At 40.2% G+C, this 18,966-nt stretch overlaps 1 protein-coding gene across 1 annotated transcript; it reads left to right on the top strand.

Annotated features, from left to right (window-relative positions):
* Window positions 1-4,758: 4,758 nt before the first annotated feature.
* On the top strand, window positions 4,759-5,676 carry Rplp2l1 (ribosomal protein lateral stalk subunit P2 like 1). The gene is made up of 2 exons (XM_039111399.1): window positions 4,759-4,788; window positions 5,314-5,676. Exons 1-2 carry the CDS (start codon window positions 4,759-4,761, stop codon window positions 5,674-5,676), a joined length of 393 nt encoding a protein of 130 aa, XP_038967327.1.
* The last annotated feature ends 13,290 nt before the right edge of the window (window positions 5,677-18,966 follow it).

The following is an 18,966-nucleotide window of genomic DNA, read 5'->3' on the forward strand; positions in this document are numbered from 1 at the left end:
TCCAAAAATATAAAAGACAGCTTGATATCTCTGACCAGTAGCTCATTGACAGACCAATATGGAACTGGATAGTACCCTTTTAACCCCCCTTTTCTCACTTGTCTCAATTCTCCTAGTTGTACCCTGACTTAAAAACTTCTGGTCTAGATTTCATCAACAATGGATCAAAAAGATTTTTAACCAGGCTTTTAATCAGTTGCTATTTTAGAATTACCAACTCCTAGCTAGGATGCCAGAGCCCTATAACTTTCAATTATACCTTGATGGTAAAGTTGTTTATCTCAAGGGTGTCCATGTCCTTATTTGTAAGTAGTTGTAGTCTAATGATAACATTGCTGTAGTCCCTGAGCACTGCACCAGAAAAGCCGTCAAAGTAGCAGCCAACCCCTCCTTCCTGCCCTAGCCTACAGCAGTAGTGTAATGCCTGTCTAAAATGGAGGCTTCTGTCAAAATGGCGGCACCACAACTCAGCCTGCAGCCATCACAGGCAAAAGCTGTCCACTCTGGTACTGCGGTGCATCCCTGTTTCCACCTCAAGAGCTGTCCACAGTAGCAAAACCTTTACTGCCTCATTTTACTGCAGTCATGAACTGTTCACAGTGGTGACACCTTCTTTCCTGCCTCAGCCTACAGTCTTGATGAATCACTACTGACGAAGCTGTCCCAAATCCATGGGTCTGATGCCGAGAATAGGCTGTGATAAAAAGCAACCAATCCCTGAGCAGAAAAACCCACCAATCCCTGAACTTCCCATAAAAAGCCACCAATTCCTGAGCAGGAAACCCACCAATCCATGAACAGGAAAATCTAACAATCTCTGAGCTCAGGGACCTGAAATCCTACCAATCCTCAATCTGGAAATCTCTGCTTTGAAAGGCACTTCCCATCCCCAGAAATCCTATGTAAGCACTGCTATTTGTTCAATTCCCTGCTGTCCACTCTTGGGAGCAGAGGGCATCCCCATCCCTAGATTTGTTCCTCATCATCCTGGATGATGTCTACTCTGGTACTGTGGTACATCACTGTTTCCACCCAAGAGCTGTCCACATTAGCAAAACTTTTGATGCCTTATTCTACTGCAGTAGAATTTCCATTATAAGACTTACTGCTTGGAGTGGCTCTGGTAAGAAACTGAGAAGAAGCCAAGAAGAAAAGAGAAGTGAGGAAGGAGTAGGGATGAGGGTCCTAAGCTCCTCAGCTCAACTGGAGATAACCTCCCCTGGGAGCTGCAAGGAGGCTGAGGAGGCTTCCTCAGAGCTGTGTGGTTCCTGGACACTCTATGTCTCAAGATACCCTTCCCTTGGTCTTACCTTAGAGCTGTGTGGTTCCTAAGCCTCCCAGGATACTCTTCCATCTGGTCAGAACCCCAGATTGTTTATCAATAATAAAAAATGGGGCAATGTCAACATATAAAAAAGACACGTGCTCCACTATGTTCATCGCAGCCTTATTTATAATAGCCAGAAGCTGGAAAGAACCCAGATGCCCTTCAACAGAGGAATGGATACAAAAAATGTGGTACATCTACACAATGGAATATTACTCAGCTATCAAAAACAACGGCTTTATGAAATTTGTAGGCAAATGGTTGGAACTGGAAAATCTCATTCTGAGTGAGCTAACCCAATCACAGAAAGTCATACATGGTATGCACTCATTGATAAGTGGCTATTAGCCCAAATGCTTGAATTACCCTAGACGCCTAGAACAAATGAAACTCAAGATGGATGATCAAAATGTGAATGCTTCACTCCTTCTTTAAAAGGGGAACAACAATACCCTTGGCAGGGAAGAGAGAGGCAAAGATTAAAACAGAGACTGAAGGAACACCCGTTCAGAGCCTGCCCCACATGTGGCCCATACATATACAGCCACCCAATTAGACAAGATGGATGAAGCAAAGAAGTGCAGGCCGACAGGAGCCGGATGTAGATCGCTCCTGAGAGACACAGCCAGAATACAGCAAATACAGAGGCGAATGCCAGCAGCAAACCACTGAACTGAGAATAGGACCCCCGTTGAAGGAATCAGAGAAAGAACTGGAAGAGCTTGAAGGGGCTCGAGACCCCATATGTACAACAATGCCAAGCAACCAGAGCTTCCAGGGACTAAGCCACTACCTAAAGACTATACATGGACTCACCCTGGACTCTGACCTCATAGGTAGCAATGAACATCTTAGTAAGAGCACCAGTGGAAGGGGAAGCCCTGGGTCCTGCTAAGACTGAACCCCCAGTGAACTAGACTGTTGGGGGGAGGGCGGCAATGGGGGGAGGGTTGGGAGGGGAATACCCATAAGGAAGGGGAGGGGGGAGGGGGATTTTTGCCCGGAAACCGGGAAAGGGAATAACACTCGAAATGTATATAAGAAATACTCAAGTTAATAAAACAAAAATGGGGCAATGTAAGCTTTTTGAGCCATATGCCACTTTGGGTTCCACCCCTGAGGACATCCAAATGCCAGGTTCCATACATTAACTGCTCTAACTGCTGGACCCAGTCTCTACCCTACAGAGTATCAACCCAAGTCTGGAATTAAAAACCTACTAATTCTAATCCTGGAAAGTTCCACCCTCAAGATAACTGTCTTCTGCTCAGTTCTCTGATGCTTCTTGCCTGAGCAGAGGTAGGCTCCCTTCTGGGTTTTTCCCTCCCAAAAAAATCTCTTGTGTAAGGTTTGTTATGTGGTATGACTTGTGGTGTTTCTTGGCTTTCAGCTGGAAGGATGCCTTTCCATCTGAACTGTAACACAAAGAGACAGGGTATGTTTGAATGGAGCAGGACAGGTACTGAGCCAGGACAGGTACTTGGTAAATATCATGACACTACATCTTACCAGCAAAAATGTGATTTCAATAGGTATATGAATGTTACTATTTCTATCTTACAGAAAAAAAATTAGAGAAAAGTAATATCCATCACTATTAAAGAGTAACTAACAAAGCTAGGAAGTCAACCCTGTTTGTGTAATTACAAAGTTAATTTTGTCTTTTAAAAAGTGTTATGAACTTTATTATAAAAAAATGTGCAAACAGAACACACCAGTTGCACAGTCCAGGGAAGCAGGGAAGCCAATTGAATTCCTTAACTGCTACCTTCTCTCCTCGCAAATCAAGATATTAAGAAAATGAACAACTCATTTAAAAATGTGGTACAAATTTAAACAGAATTTTAAAAAGAGGAAACTCAAATGGCTGAGAAACACTTAAAGAACGATTCGGCATCCTTAGCCCCAGAGAAGTGCAAATCAAAGCTACCTTGAGATTTGATCTTACACTGATCAAAACCACTAAGATCAATAAAACAAAGTGATAGCTCTTGTTGGCTAGGATGTGGCGTAATGGGAACAACATTGGTTATGGGAGTGAAAGTTTGTATAACCACTATGAAAGTCAGTATGGTTGTTTCTCAGAAAGATGGAAGATCTACTTCAAGATCCAGCTACCTCTAACTCTTAGGTCTTTACCCAAACACGATTCATTCTATCACTGAGACACTTGTGCAACCATGTTCACTGCTGCTCTATTTGGAATGGTCCAACTTTGGAAACAACTTAGATGTTCCTCAAGAGAAGAATGGCTAAATAAATGTGGTATATTTACCCAGTAAATGGAATATTACTAAGCCATTAAAAATAAAATCATGAAAGTTTCAGGTAAATGAACTATAGAGGTTATGTATAGAGAAAGAGACTAGCGGGTACAGATTGATTTTATCAGGAAAGCAAAATGGATGGATTGTGGGTGTGGTGGGGCTGCAAGGGGTGAATCAAATTGGGAGGATATGGAAGAGGAGGGCAAGGGAGGGAATAATTGAAGATACAGCTAAACTTAAAGTCCATTGGAAACAAAATATAGAAGCTTCTAAAAGTGTATACATATATGAAGGCTATCAAATTGCAGGTGCCAAATAATAGGGAAGACAGAGGTCCAACTAGCTATCTCTTCTTGCCACATGAAGCTTCCAGTTCTGGGATTGGGTTAAGTCTAATTGAGTTGTTAGCCAAAGGTGTTCCATGGGAATTTGCAAACAACTTAGACTACATCTACGACTATAGATTGCTTTTTACAAACTGACAGCATGGGGTCCTATTGCTGAAGACAAAGTCTACACAGCTCATTGATTATGGAGAAGTAGAGCTGATGCCTACATAGAGACTTTTTCCCTGTGTTCTACTGTCATTGGAATAGGAATGTACTCTACATGCTACCAAATGAGTAATGAAAACACCAACCCAGCCACAACCCTTTGATTTAAAATGGTATTGTACCTGCAAGGTATATTAGAGCAATGGTGGTGCAACATTCACAGGAGTAACCAACCAATATTTGATTTGTTTTAAGACCCACTTCACAAGAGAGAAAGACATACTGGGGACACTGCTTGGGTGACAAAGAACCTGAGACTGGATACCCTGTGTCTGAAGGTGAATCCAAATACACTCTTCTAAAAAAGTAACTGACTCCTAATGGCATTCAGACATACTCATACAGTGCTTCATTCAGCCACAGTCCTTCTGCAGCAGATGGGAACAAATACGGAGACACACTGTCTTTATGCACGGAATAAGAGGCCTTGGGACACTCAGTTCTAAATAGGATGTTGGCATTACGTTTCTCCCCTCAGGACTCAGGGAACCCTGTGGAAGAGAAGGAGGAAATAGTGTATGAGCCAGAGGGGATGGAGGACACCACAAGAACAAGGTCCTCTAAATCAACATGATCAAAACACACATAAACTCACAGATACTAAGGCAGCATGTACAGGGACTTCATGGTGCTACAACAGGTACTCTTTGAATATATATTGGCTTCAAGGTTAGAGTTTTTTATGAGATTCCTGAGTATGCAAATGCAAAGGTCTCTGTTTTTTGTATCTTTTCTTAAGTTCTCTTCCTTCTGTTTGTCTTGCTTACCTCTGATGTGTTAGTTTTTGTTTTACCATATTTTATTTTGTTATTTCCCCCATAGAAGTCTGCTCATTTTTTAATGAGAGACAGAAAGGGAATGGATCTGAATGGGAGGGACAAGTGGAAGAACTTGGAGAAGTAGAGGGAAGGGAAATCACGATCAAGATATATTATCTCACCAATGCAAGCTGGTTAACCAGTACCTAATGTTGTTAGTCCTGAAAACATGCATACAAGTAACATTATTCAGACTAAGCAGGATGGACTAGGAATATATATTCATATACATGTAATAACAATTAATGGTAAAAGGCTATTAATTTGAAAGCCAGAAATGAGAGTTATATAAATGGGTTTGGTGGGAATGGAAGAATAAATGGTGTAATATTATTATAACCTCAAAGATAAAAATTGCAGCTGACACGTGCTATGTCACCTCTATTCTGCTGACTGCCCTCAAGGGCAACTCCTTTCCTGGTGCCAAAGACATTAAGAAAATACTAGACAGCATGGGCATCGAGAAGGACAATGATCGACCCCACACGGTCGTCAGTGAGTTGAATGGAAAAAACATTGAGGATGTCATCGCTCTGGATGCTGGCAAGCTGGCCAGTGTGTCTGCTGGTGGGGCTGTAGCTGTTTCTGCTGCCCCTGTCTCAGCAGCTCCAGCTGCTGGTTCTGCCCCCGCTGCAGCACAGGAGAAGAAAGAGGAGAAGGGGGAGGCCGAGGAGTCAGATGACGACATGGGATTTGGCTTGTTCGATTAAATTCCTCCTCCCCAGCAAATAAAGCCTTTTTATGTTAACAAAACAACAACAATAAACAACAACAACAACAACAACAGCAACAAACAAAAAAACCAAAAACCAAAAACCCATATAACTTGGTCATTGGGAAGTATTGTGTCAGAATAATTCCAGGAAGGAAGCAGGTGACTGGGGTTCAGTGAACTGCAGAAACTGCACATGAACTTGCATACTGTTCTCAGATCTGGGGAAATTAGGAGGGAATGGAGCCAACTGAAAGGACAAGGTGTGCAGGTGGTTTCATGAGGGGATGAAGTACCTTTAACTACAACTTCTAGCTGTATTTATTAAGTTTAATTTAATTTTAAGACAGAGTCTAATTTTGCAGTCCTGACTAACCTGGAACTTGGCATAATAATAGAGGCTGAACCTTGAACTTGTGGCGATCCTGCTGCCTCTGCCTTCTAAGTGTTGGAATTACTGTCCTGAGCTAGCATGCTTGGCTGTAACTTCTAACTTAAAAGGACTTATTTCAGGCTGGGGATATAGTTCACTGATAAACTTGCCTAGGATGCACATGGTCCTGGGTTTGACCCACCCATGCCACTCTAGACCCAAAAATATGCCAACTTAGTTTTAATTTTGATGCTGCTTAACTTAAAACCCTGATTCAAAATATAGTGGGAGAAAACGTTAAAACTTAAACCTATGGACATACATGACATGTAAAAAATACTCTTTTTAGATTATTTTATTTTGTTTGCATGAGTGTTTCGCCTGTATGCATTATGTTGGTGTATCATGTGCATGTCTGAAGTCTGCAGAGGTTAGAAGAATGAGTCAGAGCTCATGGAAATGGAGTTATGGGCAGTTTTAAGTCACCATATGGATACTGGTAACTGACACTGGATCCTTCACAAGAGCATTGAGTGCTCTTAATTGTCAAGGTTTCTCTCCAGACCCACATATTACTAAATAATAATAAAAATTATTCTACTTGAATAAAGATAGAAACGGAGGTCTTTACCTACATCACAGCATCCCTTGTTATATTACTTTCCACTGCTAGGAGAAAGGCTGCATATCTTCTCCTGACTGTTGCATTTCCATGCCTCAGAGCCTACCTGCTCTGCTCACCTTTGCAGTGCATAGCATTGGTTGAATGAATGAGTGAACACTAAGCACCTTGTTGCGGATGCTTTGCCACCCTTAAAACATCTCCTGAATCTGCAGTTAAGCTTTAGTGGTTCCTCTGCACCCCGTGCTCTGTCTGAACCTCAGTGTCCTCTTCCAGCCTATTGTGGGGAACTACTAAGGTATGATGTAGCTGTACGGTCAGGAGTAGGGTCCCAGCTGCTCTGGCATCCTGTGCACCCAGTGCCACTAGTTGTTATGAGTGCTACCCTGAACTGAAACCAGTGCTGAATAAACTTTGTAGAAGACAAACAAATTCCTTTATGGTGTTTTAATTTAATTCCTCGAAGTGCTTTGTCCCAGCCTGACTCAAATGGGAGAACTAATCTGCAAGTCTTCTCTCAGTAACTCTCCAAGCTGCCATTTGGTGCCTTGATAATGATTAGCATCAATCTAATAACAGGGACATTCTGTTTTCCTGGCGGTGACTGTGATGGCTGTAGTCTACTTTGTATCATTTTTTTAAGTTCCATCCCCTTATGTTATCGAGCTGCTAATTTGTAGATTTTTTTTTAATCCTTTTGGTGTTAATGGTGGTAGCTCGATTGTATAACACTTGCCAGGGTAAGGATAGAAAGCTTAGGAATTTTTCAGAGGTAAAGACCTCCGTTTCTATCTTTATTCAAGTAGAATAATTTTTTTCATTGTATAAGTGTGTCATGAGTGCATAAACTATCTATGAAGATATTTCCATTATAATTTTATGAACAATTCTGCAGTGAACATGTTTGTAGATATCTTTATTAGTGTTGGCATTTTGTCTAGGGTCTGCCACACAGTTACCTGGCAATAGCCAGTTATGCCTGACTCACTTTGTTCTGTCTTTCTCTTGCCTTCTTGCTCTTACTCTGTTCTCTTGCCCCTTACCCCCTCTCTCTCTATGTGCTCATGCAGAGCCTCTACTGCTCTTCTCTCTCTCTCTCTCTCTCTCTCTCTCTCTCTCTCTCTCTCTCTCTCTCTCTCTCTCTGCCTTTCCCTGTCTTTACTCCCTCAACTCCCCTCCCCATGCCCTGAATACTCTCTATTCTATACCATACCTTCTTGTCTTCTTGTCACTGGTCCCTCAGGAGGAAGTGATGCTTTGGCCTGGGCCTGCAGAGGCACCCTCTTGCCCCACAACTGACTGCACAACCACCAAACATATCCCTTCTCTCCTTATTTTTAAAAAACATAACAATTCATTCTTATTTTCAGAAATAAAATAGGTGGGTTAAAGGTAAAACATTTTTGATATATAATGACCAAATTCTCCTTAAACATAGCAATTTATACTTCTGAGAACAATAACACATTTTATTTCTTAAATCTTTTGTCAATATTAATTTGTCTCTTTTCTATTCTTTGCCCAATATTCTGAATAAATAAAAATTTATTTATTTGTATAAATAATTCATTTTAACTTCTAAAAGTTAACATTTCAAAGTTATTATTCTAGTACACTAACATTTTAAGGTATACTCTAATCTTTTTTTTAAACCAGATGAACTGAAAACAGAATGAAACATCAGTCTGTTTAATTCTGAATATACATATTTTATTGGATAGTTATCAGATAGTATACAAGCTAGCCAAGATATAATATAGATTTTAAGCCTTTCTTAAGCTGGAATGGGTAACTAAATGCTCTGTTTAACTGATATAGTGATGGACTGGGTGTTGAATATATCATATGCTTTATAAATTGTAGAATGGTAATAATTGTACTCAATTTATATATAAGTGAAAAGGCTTTTTAACTGGACAAAAAGGGGGAAATGTTATGGTTTGCCCTGGAGTTATCTGTATTTTGATGCTAATTCCACTGCCCCAAGGACAGCTGCCTAGTCATGTACTCAGGAATCAAGTGACTTCATCAGAACCTTCTCCCCATGGAATCTGTAAAGTACAGGTGAGGGGCAGGTACAGGATAGAAGGAGGTCTGTTATTGGAGGAGAAGGAAGGATGGGTGGGAGAGAAGTTTGAAGGAAGGGGAGGAGACTGGAATGGAAAGGAGGAGAGGAGAGGGAGAGAGAGAAGCTGTGGCAGTACAATATGGCAGGTGACATTAAGATTCCACGCTGTACCTTTACAGGTTGTTACAAATGTTCTTAAGGGATAGATGGTACTGGGTTTTGTATATTTAGGTGGGCAATTATATCTTATCAATAGAATCTAAAAAAAATAAAGAACTCATCCCATCAAGGATGAGTAAAGGGAAGTGATGGGAATTTCAGACATGGCCAGCTAACACTAGGGCTGCTAAGATAGACTACTAGGAATTCATGACAGGTAAATTTTGGCAGGTCAGGAGGCCTGGGTAGTGAAATTGAGCAAACAAAGCAATATCAATCAGGATAGAATCTCAATGGGAAATTGTCTTAGATCAACTCTAAAAGAAAAATGTTAACTAGAGTCTGTGCTTTCAGCATGTTCATAGCCTTAGCCATCAACTTCCCATCTATTTTATGGGATTCAACCCTGAAATTTGTGAATATTCACTGCCCATTTGCTACAATTTGCTTATTAGCTATTTCTTAAGCATCTTTACAGTCCTGTTGGGTCAGGTTTGTATGTAATGTGTATAAGGTGAGCATGGCTGTGACTGTCTTGAGGGAGCACAGGTAGGAGTGACCTGGAAGCACAGAGTGACTGCCCCTTATTGGCACAGTGATGAGCAGGTGTCCTTCACGGAACATCAGTGCTGTCCTGTTCTTTAAGTAGCTGGCAGTGGAGAGCATTCAAGAGTCAGGAGACTGAGTAGGGACTTAAACTAGTGCAAAGCCAGTCTGAACCAAGTGAGGAGCACCACTTCTGTCTGGAGAGATCTCTTTTTGGTAACCCAAGCGACAAAGCGATATCAAGACACAATTATGAAGGTTATTTACAGAACTGCGGACATGAAACACAAAAGTAATGGCCAAGAGTAAAAATACTTTTCCTCTGTCCCTTTTATCATGCCTGTCCACCAAAACAGTGCTAGCCCCATGTATATTGCTAGGTGTAGGCAGCCATTATAGGAATGATTGTTTCTATTCTTGTGGGAATAGTCTTCACAGCTACCTGCCATCTTGCCATGGAATTCACTGGGGTGAAAGTGTCTTCTGTAACATTTGCCATGCATATTGTAAAGATGCATGGTTTTAATTCTTGTGATCCTTTTAGATCAAAGGAAGGGAGCATTGAACACTGAGCTATTGAGCAGTCTTCAAAAGCAGCATGCCTAATTGTATAATGACTCACCCTGTCTAATGGCCATGCATTAAATCCTCCTATTTGTCCTTCATCAGGGCCCATAACTAGTTTGTGGGGAACCCTCTAGCAGATTGGTAAGTCACTCCAACAGAAAGCAGAAATGGAGATACATACTATCTGAGTGTTACCTGAATGTTGAGTAGGTATTTATCTCCCATGCCCCCATAACAAGATAAATGCATAATAGGAAAACTTGGGTGACTTTGACCTATTGTCACTGAATATCCTTCTATTGCTTGTTTTCAGAGTATCAAAAGTTAGGTTACCTGGAAAATGACATGTCATTGGTTTTGACAAATCCCAAAGGCTTCTGCCTAATCACAAAATACTCAATGGTAGTAAAAGTTAAATATCAGTATTTTTCTTCCCATGAAGAATATCATGGAATTAAGTTGCTTCCTCATGGTAAATAATTTCCAGATCATCCCTCAAATGTTGGAAGGTTTTACTTTTAAGAAATTTTAATATACAATATAATATTTGCATTTTGTGAATTTGATATTTTAATATAACCTGCCATTCCAGAATGACTTCCCTTGGGGCATTTTAAGAAAGCAGCTGAGCCTTTTAGAATGAAGATAGTGATTTGATCTGTTCATTCATAAACAAGCTTTCATGTGGCCAAGTCACAAATAAAATTCATATTATAACAAACTTATTAGATAACTCATATAAATAATTAGATTACATGAGTAATTTCATAGCTTATGAGTTCCATAATAATTCGCTTAATGGGCATGGATTTTGTTTTTGCTTTTCAATGTATCATTTAAACAACCTTCCTTACTCTGATTTGTTCAAGTTCTCCATTATAAGCTGTAGCTTAGCCAGATACACTCCGTTAAGAACATTAGCTTCTATCATAGGCTGGCATTGGAAAGGAACTTCCTAGGGAAGCATAAAGGGAGCAGTAGCATGCCTATGAGATGACTTCGGGGACTGGTATTATTTCATTAGAGGGATTTTAATAATATCTCCTTAAAGAAGAAAATGCTCAAGAGATTATAAAATCTAAACTGATTTTGGTTTTGTAGAAAGTTGATTCAGAGACATCAATGGCTTAATCAAAGTCAGTTGTGGGTACAAGACTATAATACAGGTTAATGAGTTCAAGTCAATGGTCTTCATCCATCCACCCATCCATGTGCCATACGTCATCTGTCTCTTTGCCAATTTCTCTTTCCATCTCTCTCATCCCCTTCCTTTTCTGAGTACAGTTTTCTGAATTATATTGACCTCTGAAAGTATTAACATATGGAATGAATTACCAAATAATTTTAGTAATACTACGTGATGCTGAACTTTGAAATAAATTTAAGTAATGTAAACCTGGTTTATTAAAGAATTTAACTGAATTGTTCTGAATTTCCTTACATTATTTACTATTTTAACATATGTAGCACCTACTTAAGTCATAATTAACTTACTCTATTTTTACTATTATTTTTTCTGGTCCCCTTACTTCTTAAAGAGATGAAATTAAAGTGGGAAAACTAGCTAACGAACTCCTTATGGAGAGACTGTACTGACAGGAGACTTTTAAAAATCGGTGTATTTTCATAAACTGTGGCAGATTAACAAACCTCTGCTGGCCCACATGCTTCTTCTGACCTAACACAATTTCTTAGTATATTTTTACTTTAGAAGTTGTTATTTTTGAACTCTACTTCCTAATGATATAATAGTAATAATAATGAAATATTAAGTCAGTCTTCCAAAGTATGATGTTAATTAGATAACCCATTAATTTAGTAATAACACAGCCTGTGTTTCTTCTAAAATTCTGACTCAAAGCCAAGACATTGACAAAGGTGAAAAGAGACTGATGGAGAAGGCTGGCTGGCTGGCAGGGTTCAGATTGCTGATAACGCAGAACATCTGTTTCCACGTGTACAGAGGCTGGAAAAATTAGAGTTTTGATTAATTCAGGACACAGAACATGTCATCACTCCACAATTCACATATGCATTATTACAATCAGTGTGACAAAAGCCCATGAGGCAAGATCCACTATTAGCTTGATCACATCCTCAGTACAAGGGTTGACATCTGCCTTGGGAGGCCAGTGCTATCTGGTCCTATTTGAAGAAAACTACCAACCCTGGGAATTTCCTGCAGCCCTGGTTGCAACACTTATGCACCAAGCCACTCTCCTAGTTCATTCATAATATCTCTTTCTCTGATCTTATCTCTTGGTACTTGTTTCTACTTTCATTTGAGGATCTAACTCCCACGCCTTTAGACCCAGCATTTTATCTTCCTGATGTACTAAGCTCCATAAGCCTTTTGCTTTGGTTTATAGGACTCCAGTTGTTCGGTAGAACCTGAACGAGTTAGATCCATGTAAGCCCTCAGACCAAGATATGAATTTTATTCAGTAAGGATTCAAGCCTTGATGATCCATCCAATAGTGATTGATTACCCAGGATTCTTTGTGGTGAAGTGAGAGGATGCCAACTCAAATGACCTCATATCGAATGGCAATAAATTCTTGAAGAATAAAGTTATAGAACACCATGACTGGGTCTCCCCACTCTTGTAGACTGTAGGCTGATATAAATCATGAGGGCAGTGGAAGCAGAGACTTTGAAGGGGGTGAGGGTAGGGTGGTTGTTTGGATGTCCTATGAGAATATACAGTGAGTAAACAATACCAGGACCAGCATTCAGGAGGCAGATCAACTTTACGTAGGGTGATTAAAAGCTAATAAAGTTTTGGAGGACTGATATTAGGGACATCTAGGATGGGCAAAGGTCATTGGCTGGGGCCTTAGAGTACCAGGAATGCCTCATTATTGTGGGGAAGCAGTTCAAGAATCTTAGGTCCTGGCTGAATAGGTTTTATTAGGAGAAAGATAATTGATCCTGTAACTAAACTAAAGCTACATGACATTTCTCAGGTAGGGGTTTTGAATTCCCCATATAAGGTCAGAGGGAAAAAAACCCAGAGGCTATCCAGTCATGGTGGATTTCAACCTTAATTAGCAGTTTTCTATACATGCCCAGATACTTTCGTTTACCTCTGTTTACCACTGAATTGAGCATCTGCAGATTCTGTGGCAGGCATAACCTGTGAAGCTACAGGTTTTGATGAGCTCTTAGGATTCACTGAATGACTTTGGGCGACTGGCTGTATAGTGGCTTATATAGGTAATCAACCATTATGCAGCTTGGTCATGAAGGCTAGGAGATGAAAGAAAGATTTTGGAGTGAGACCCAATTAAAATCAGCTGATTTGATAGGTTCAAATTTATAGACTGATTTTTTGGAGAGGTGCTAACTATGGAAATTAAAAAATTAAGAAACTATGACACTGGAAGTATGAGGAGGAGCACATGGTCAGCTCTGTACTGAAAGTCCACAGCTAGAGAGGAGGAAAAAGACAGCACAAGGGTCCGGCTGATCTCTGACTTCCTAGAAAGGATGAGGAAATGACCGGGGCTGATGTTCTATGGAAGCATTCTTGTGACTAAAGGAGTGCCACAGGAAAAAGTTGACCATCTTCATATTCTAGATAACATCCCTCCTAAACTGTGATATCTGAGAAAGCAGAGTACAGCAATAGGAGGAGCCTGGCTTGCAAATTGGCTCATCAAGTCAGGAAGCCAATGACTTAAGCTTAGAGACACCTATTATTTTCGATGACATGTATTCTTGCTTATTCTAGCTGTAGTCACATACATTACATGCAGCCCAGTGAGACCTAGTCAAAAACATATTGTATTCAATTTGTAATAATAAATAAATGGCAATCCTGGGCCGAGGGTGAGAAGCAAGAAGAGACAGTTACACTGGAAGGAGAACAGCATTTGAGGACCTGTAAACAGACTTGAGAGAAAGCCCTCAGGAGCAGCTACTGAATAGAGTAAGTCCAGATCTAATACTGGGAGTTTGAAAACAGAGAACCAGGCTAAAATTACAAGAGATGACATTTCCTCAAAGACTATAGGATGAAATACAAACTTTCGTTACTAGTGATGTCTGGTCTTTTCCAGAACAGTTTTACAGGAGTGGGAATGTAGCTCTATAATAAAGTGCTCACCTGGAATGTTGAATGCCCTGGGTTTTAGTATAAATACTCAAAGTCCAAACCCAACCAATCTTGTTTATATATGGCATTCCTTAGTAATTTACCTCATTAAACCCCTATTTATTGGAAAGAGTTGTATATTTTAATAGAAAGGGAAGGCAGCCTTTTCACATGCAGATTTTCACTTCAGTTTTAGATCTATTCAGTCATAATCCTATACAATCATACTTACCATTTTCAAATACAGTTGTTGGATTTGGTTTGTTTGCTTCCTTGGCTGTCTCATAATACACATAAATTTTATTCATTTCCACCCCTCCCCCTACTGGGTTTCATCTCTTCTTCCAACAAATCTGTATTCTATTTTCATGTCTTTGGGATGTGGCCCACCAAAGGGTTGCCTGTGTCAGGGTGGCATAACTTAACAGTGGCTCCACCACTGACCAAATCAATCTTCCCAATCAATCACAGACATCAGTAGTCCAAGGTGCAGCCTCTGGAGCCCCTCTTTGATCTGTGATGGAAAGTTGACTGACCCAATCTTGAGATCACCGGTAGAGCGCATGTCAATGTCCTGAAGGCGGGTCTTTTTCAAGACATCTGCCTATCCACTGGCTCTTACAGTCTTTCTGCTTTCTCTGCTCCAATGTTCCCTAAGAACAGGAGGTAGAATGCAGATGCCTCACTGGGGGCTTCATTCTGTTTCTTCCTTACTTTTCACACTTAAACCAGTTGAGAGCCTTCCCCTAGAATAAGCTTGTCTGATGAAGACTTGAAGCAGCTCTGATCTGGATATATACATGAGTACTTCAAGAGTAGTTAGGCAGCGTGTTCATTCAGCAAAAGAAGAGCAGTAGGTTACTCCTGGAGCTTATGACCACCCCAGCCAAAGCCTCTTGAACAGGTTTACAGTACCAGGAAAGGGTTCCCTCCCTCTGACAGAGCAGGCCTTGAATCCTGTCAGAAACCAGGTGGTTCTGCCTATTATCATTTGATAATTTACTTCCAATTTTTTCCATCAGTTTTATCAATTTATGTAATGAGAGAATGATTTTTTTCTCCAGGAAAACATGAATCTAGAGTCATAAAACATTTCCATATCCTAGTTTGCATTCTGGTTTTGTGATAAAACACTAACTTGGGAAAGAAAGGGTTTATTGGGTTACAGGTTACAGTCCATCCCAGAGGGAAGTCAGGGTAGGATCTCAAGGTAGGAACCTAAAGCGGTAACTGAAGCAGATGTCATGCCTTCCAATGCATGCTCAACCTGCTTTTTTATATACCTCAGGATCATGTGCCCAAGAGTGGCACCAATCACAGTGGGCTTGGCCCTCCCACATCAATCATTAATCAAGAAAATGCCCACAGGTCAATAAGATGGTAGCAATTTCTCAATTGAGGGTCTGTTTTTTCTGGAAAGTCTAGTCTATATCAACTTGACCAAAACTAACCATCATACCCAAAGAACAGAGACTAAGTAGTTTTTATTAATTCCTACTATACATATTTCTACTTGGAGTGTGTGTGTGTGTGTGTGTGTGTGTGTGTGTGTGTATGTGTGTGTGTATGTGTGTGTATGTGTGTGTGTGTGTGTGCGTGTGTGTGTGTGTGTGTGTGAGAGAGAGAGAGAGAGAGAAAGAGAGAGAGAGTGTGTTGGGGAGGGTTCTTTTGCTGGTTTTATTGGTCAGACAGTGGCCTTTGTTGATGTCTACTTCTTATAAAATAGAAGCTGGTCATTTCCCCCAGATGTTCCAAAGACATGCTAAGCTCCATCCAAAATTAGAAATAATATTCACAGTGAATAGGTTCCCCTTGTACATCTAGACTATACTCAGGATGACATTCTGGTAGTCATTGTAAGACAATCCTCTTTACATGGTGGTATCTTTTTTTTTTTTTTTTGAACACACACACACACACGTATATAATACAACTTTATTTCTTTATTTTTAATTGGATATTTTAAAATTTACATTTCAAATGTTATCCCCTTTCCTGGTTTTGTATCCATACACCCTCTACCCTATCCCTGTTCCCCCTTCTTCTATGAGGGTGTTCCCCCACTCCCACTACCCACGTCTTCCCATCTATCCACCCTGACATTCCCCTTCACTGGTGGGGGGGTGTCCAGCCTTGGCAGGACCAAGGGCTTCTCTTCTGATTGGTGTCCAACAAGGCCATCATCTGCTACATATGCAGCTGCAGCCATGGGTCTGTCCATGCGTACTCTTTGGGATCATTTCTATAGTTTGTAACATGGTATCTTAAGATCCCCATCTGATGTTTACTCTGTGTATTATCTTTTCTTCTGCACACAGCACATTCCCAGCAACATGCACCATCTTCACAGGGTCCTCTATTTCCTCTTTTCTAAGAGATATTTATTTATTTACTTATTTATTTATATGTGTGTTTGTGTGTGCTCACGCGTGCCACGTATATTTATTCAAGTGCCCTCAAGGGTTAGAACAGAGCATTGGATCCTTTACCCCATGGGACTGGAGTGACAGGCATTTATGACCTGTCAACATGAGCGCCAGACTAGAAGTCTGGTTTTCTGGAATAGCAGCAAGTGCCCGTAATCACTAATACACCTCTCCAGCCCTGTTCCATCCTCTTGACCCTGAGAAGCAGCAACTAAAGAGAAGCTAGATGATTTTTGAAACTGTTTACGACAAAGTATATAAAAGTTAATGACCAATGACTTAACCTTAAATATACGTGACAAAACTTAATACTTAATCACTAAATTCAAGGAATTCATCAACTGCATTTAATAAAGCTAGACAATGCAAAAAGCCACTCTTTCATAATACCATGAGGATCACTAATTCGAAAATAGAAATGTCAGTCAAGCTACTGAGTTTTAAGCATTCTTAACAATGGTAGGATTTTATGATATTTAGAATGATATTTTTTTTTTTTGGTTCTTTTTTTCGGAGCTGGGGACCGAACCCAGGGCCTTGCGCTTCCTAGGTAAGCGCTCTACCACTGAGCTAAATCCCCAGCCCCTAGAATGATATTTTTTAAAATTCACATGTGCAAGCATGTGTGCTTGTCTGTGTGTCTGAGTGTCCTGCAGAAGCCTATGAAGGTCAAAGAGGGTTGGAGACTCTAGGGCTGGAATTGCAGGCTGTCGTGAGATATCCAGTGTGGGTTCTGGAAAACAATCTCAGGTTTTCAGAAAGAGCAGTGAGCACTCTTAGCCACTGAGCCACCTCTCAAGCGCCCTAGAATAATTTTACCTGTTGAGATTATCCTAAGTTGTTTTTTTTTTTGTTTCCACAATAAAGGTTACTGGTCATTTTCCTCTCTGACATCTCTAAGCAATGAACAATCTTTCCCTTTCTTCTGATTGCCAAACCTGAGGAGGAGGAAAGATACAAGCATAGTGTGTATCTCATGCAGTCTGTCTTTTTAACAGTAATATGACCTACGAAATGGTTAGTACAATATGGTACTTCTAAAAATTGGAGTGAGTCCTGAAAAGAAAGATGACATCAGTCAGGCAAATCTTCTAGCATGTTTTTCAACGTTATTGGAGTCATACTCAGTATATGTCAAACTACATATTTGAATATCTAACCTGATAAGCGTTAGCACTCATATAATTTGTGATTTGGTCAAAAGAACAAAGTCAACTCGTTGCAGTTCTTATGTTCCGTGTTCCCTCATGGTCCCATTCCTTGTTGTCTCCTGGCCTCTCCTCCAATCTGAGGCAACCATTTATCTCCATGTGATCCTCTTGCTCCTGATAAAATTTTCCTACTGATCTTTTTGTTCTGTAATATTTCCTACAACGAAAAGAGTTACCTCTCATCTGAGAAAAGATCCGTCTTTCTGTCCTGCATCCTACTTCCTACTTCTCCACCCCCTAATTTCCAGGAGTCTGAGCATAGTGTCTCTCTTTCTAGGCAGCCTATTGCTTTTCTGAATACTTGTAAGAGAGCATTCTCCCACTGCCCAGCCTAAATCAAACTATCTTGTTTTCTACTTTGTGCATTTTGGAGTGACAGTATAGTCATGTGACCTCACCTTTATCCCTGTGTATTCCACCCAAGTAATGAAGTCTCCGTAGGGACCTGTATGTGCCTTTCCCCCCCCATGAGGCCTGGTTCTGGTGCCTTGGATTTCGGATCTCAGGGGTACTCTTTGTAAATGGGGTGACAGTTTCTAGAAAATTTACATTTGTTGAAAGGCAAGAGAGAATTAGGCCTGTTAGTCCTTTCTGCATGCCCACTCTGGGCTGAAATCAATTATAGCTCCCTCATCTCTGGGAAGAGAAGGGCTTGCTGATGTAGGCCAGTGGGTTTGTGATCCTGTGTTTATATCTGACCCATGTTCGATAGTTTTGCTTGTACTTACTGTTATACATCATGCTTTTTAGAATATTTTGTCATATAAATTGTTGAAAGTCCATTTGTAAACAGGTGCTCCAGCCTATTTTATGACTACATTGTATTTCTCTGTACAGTTTTAAATAATTATTTTAACAACACTGCAACATTAGGTTATTTCTAGTCTTTATACTATTATAAATAATAGTGAGTGATTTTGTATGTAGGCCATTTTCTTCTTTTTTAAATTTTAGGTTAGCAGACACAGTGGCTTCTTCATGCATACATGTCATTATACCTTTTTCTAATTCAGTCGTCTCCTTCATTTTCCTCCTTCCACCATTGGGATGGTGGTCTGCCTTTTTCGAGTTAGTTCTGCTTTCTTTTTATATGTATTTCTCTATTCTATTTTACACCTCAGTTAAGATCTTAACCTTCCCCTTATATGTCCCTTCTAGTTTTGTGACTAAACAAACACATATCAAATTACACATATACAAGTGCAATTTTATATTTAGTC

Source organism: Rattus norvegicus, chromosome 5 (genome assembly GCF_036323735.1).
Source record: "Rattus norvegicus strain BN/NHsdMcwi chromosome 5, GRCr8, whole genome shotgun sequence".
Lineage (NCBI taxonomy): Eukaryota > Metazoa > Chordata > Mammalia > Rodentia > Muridae > Rattus > Rattus norvegicus.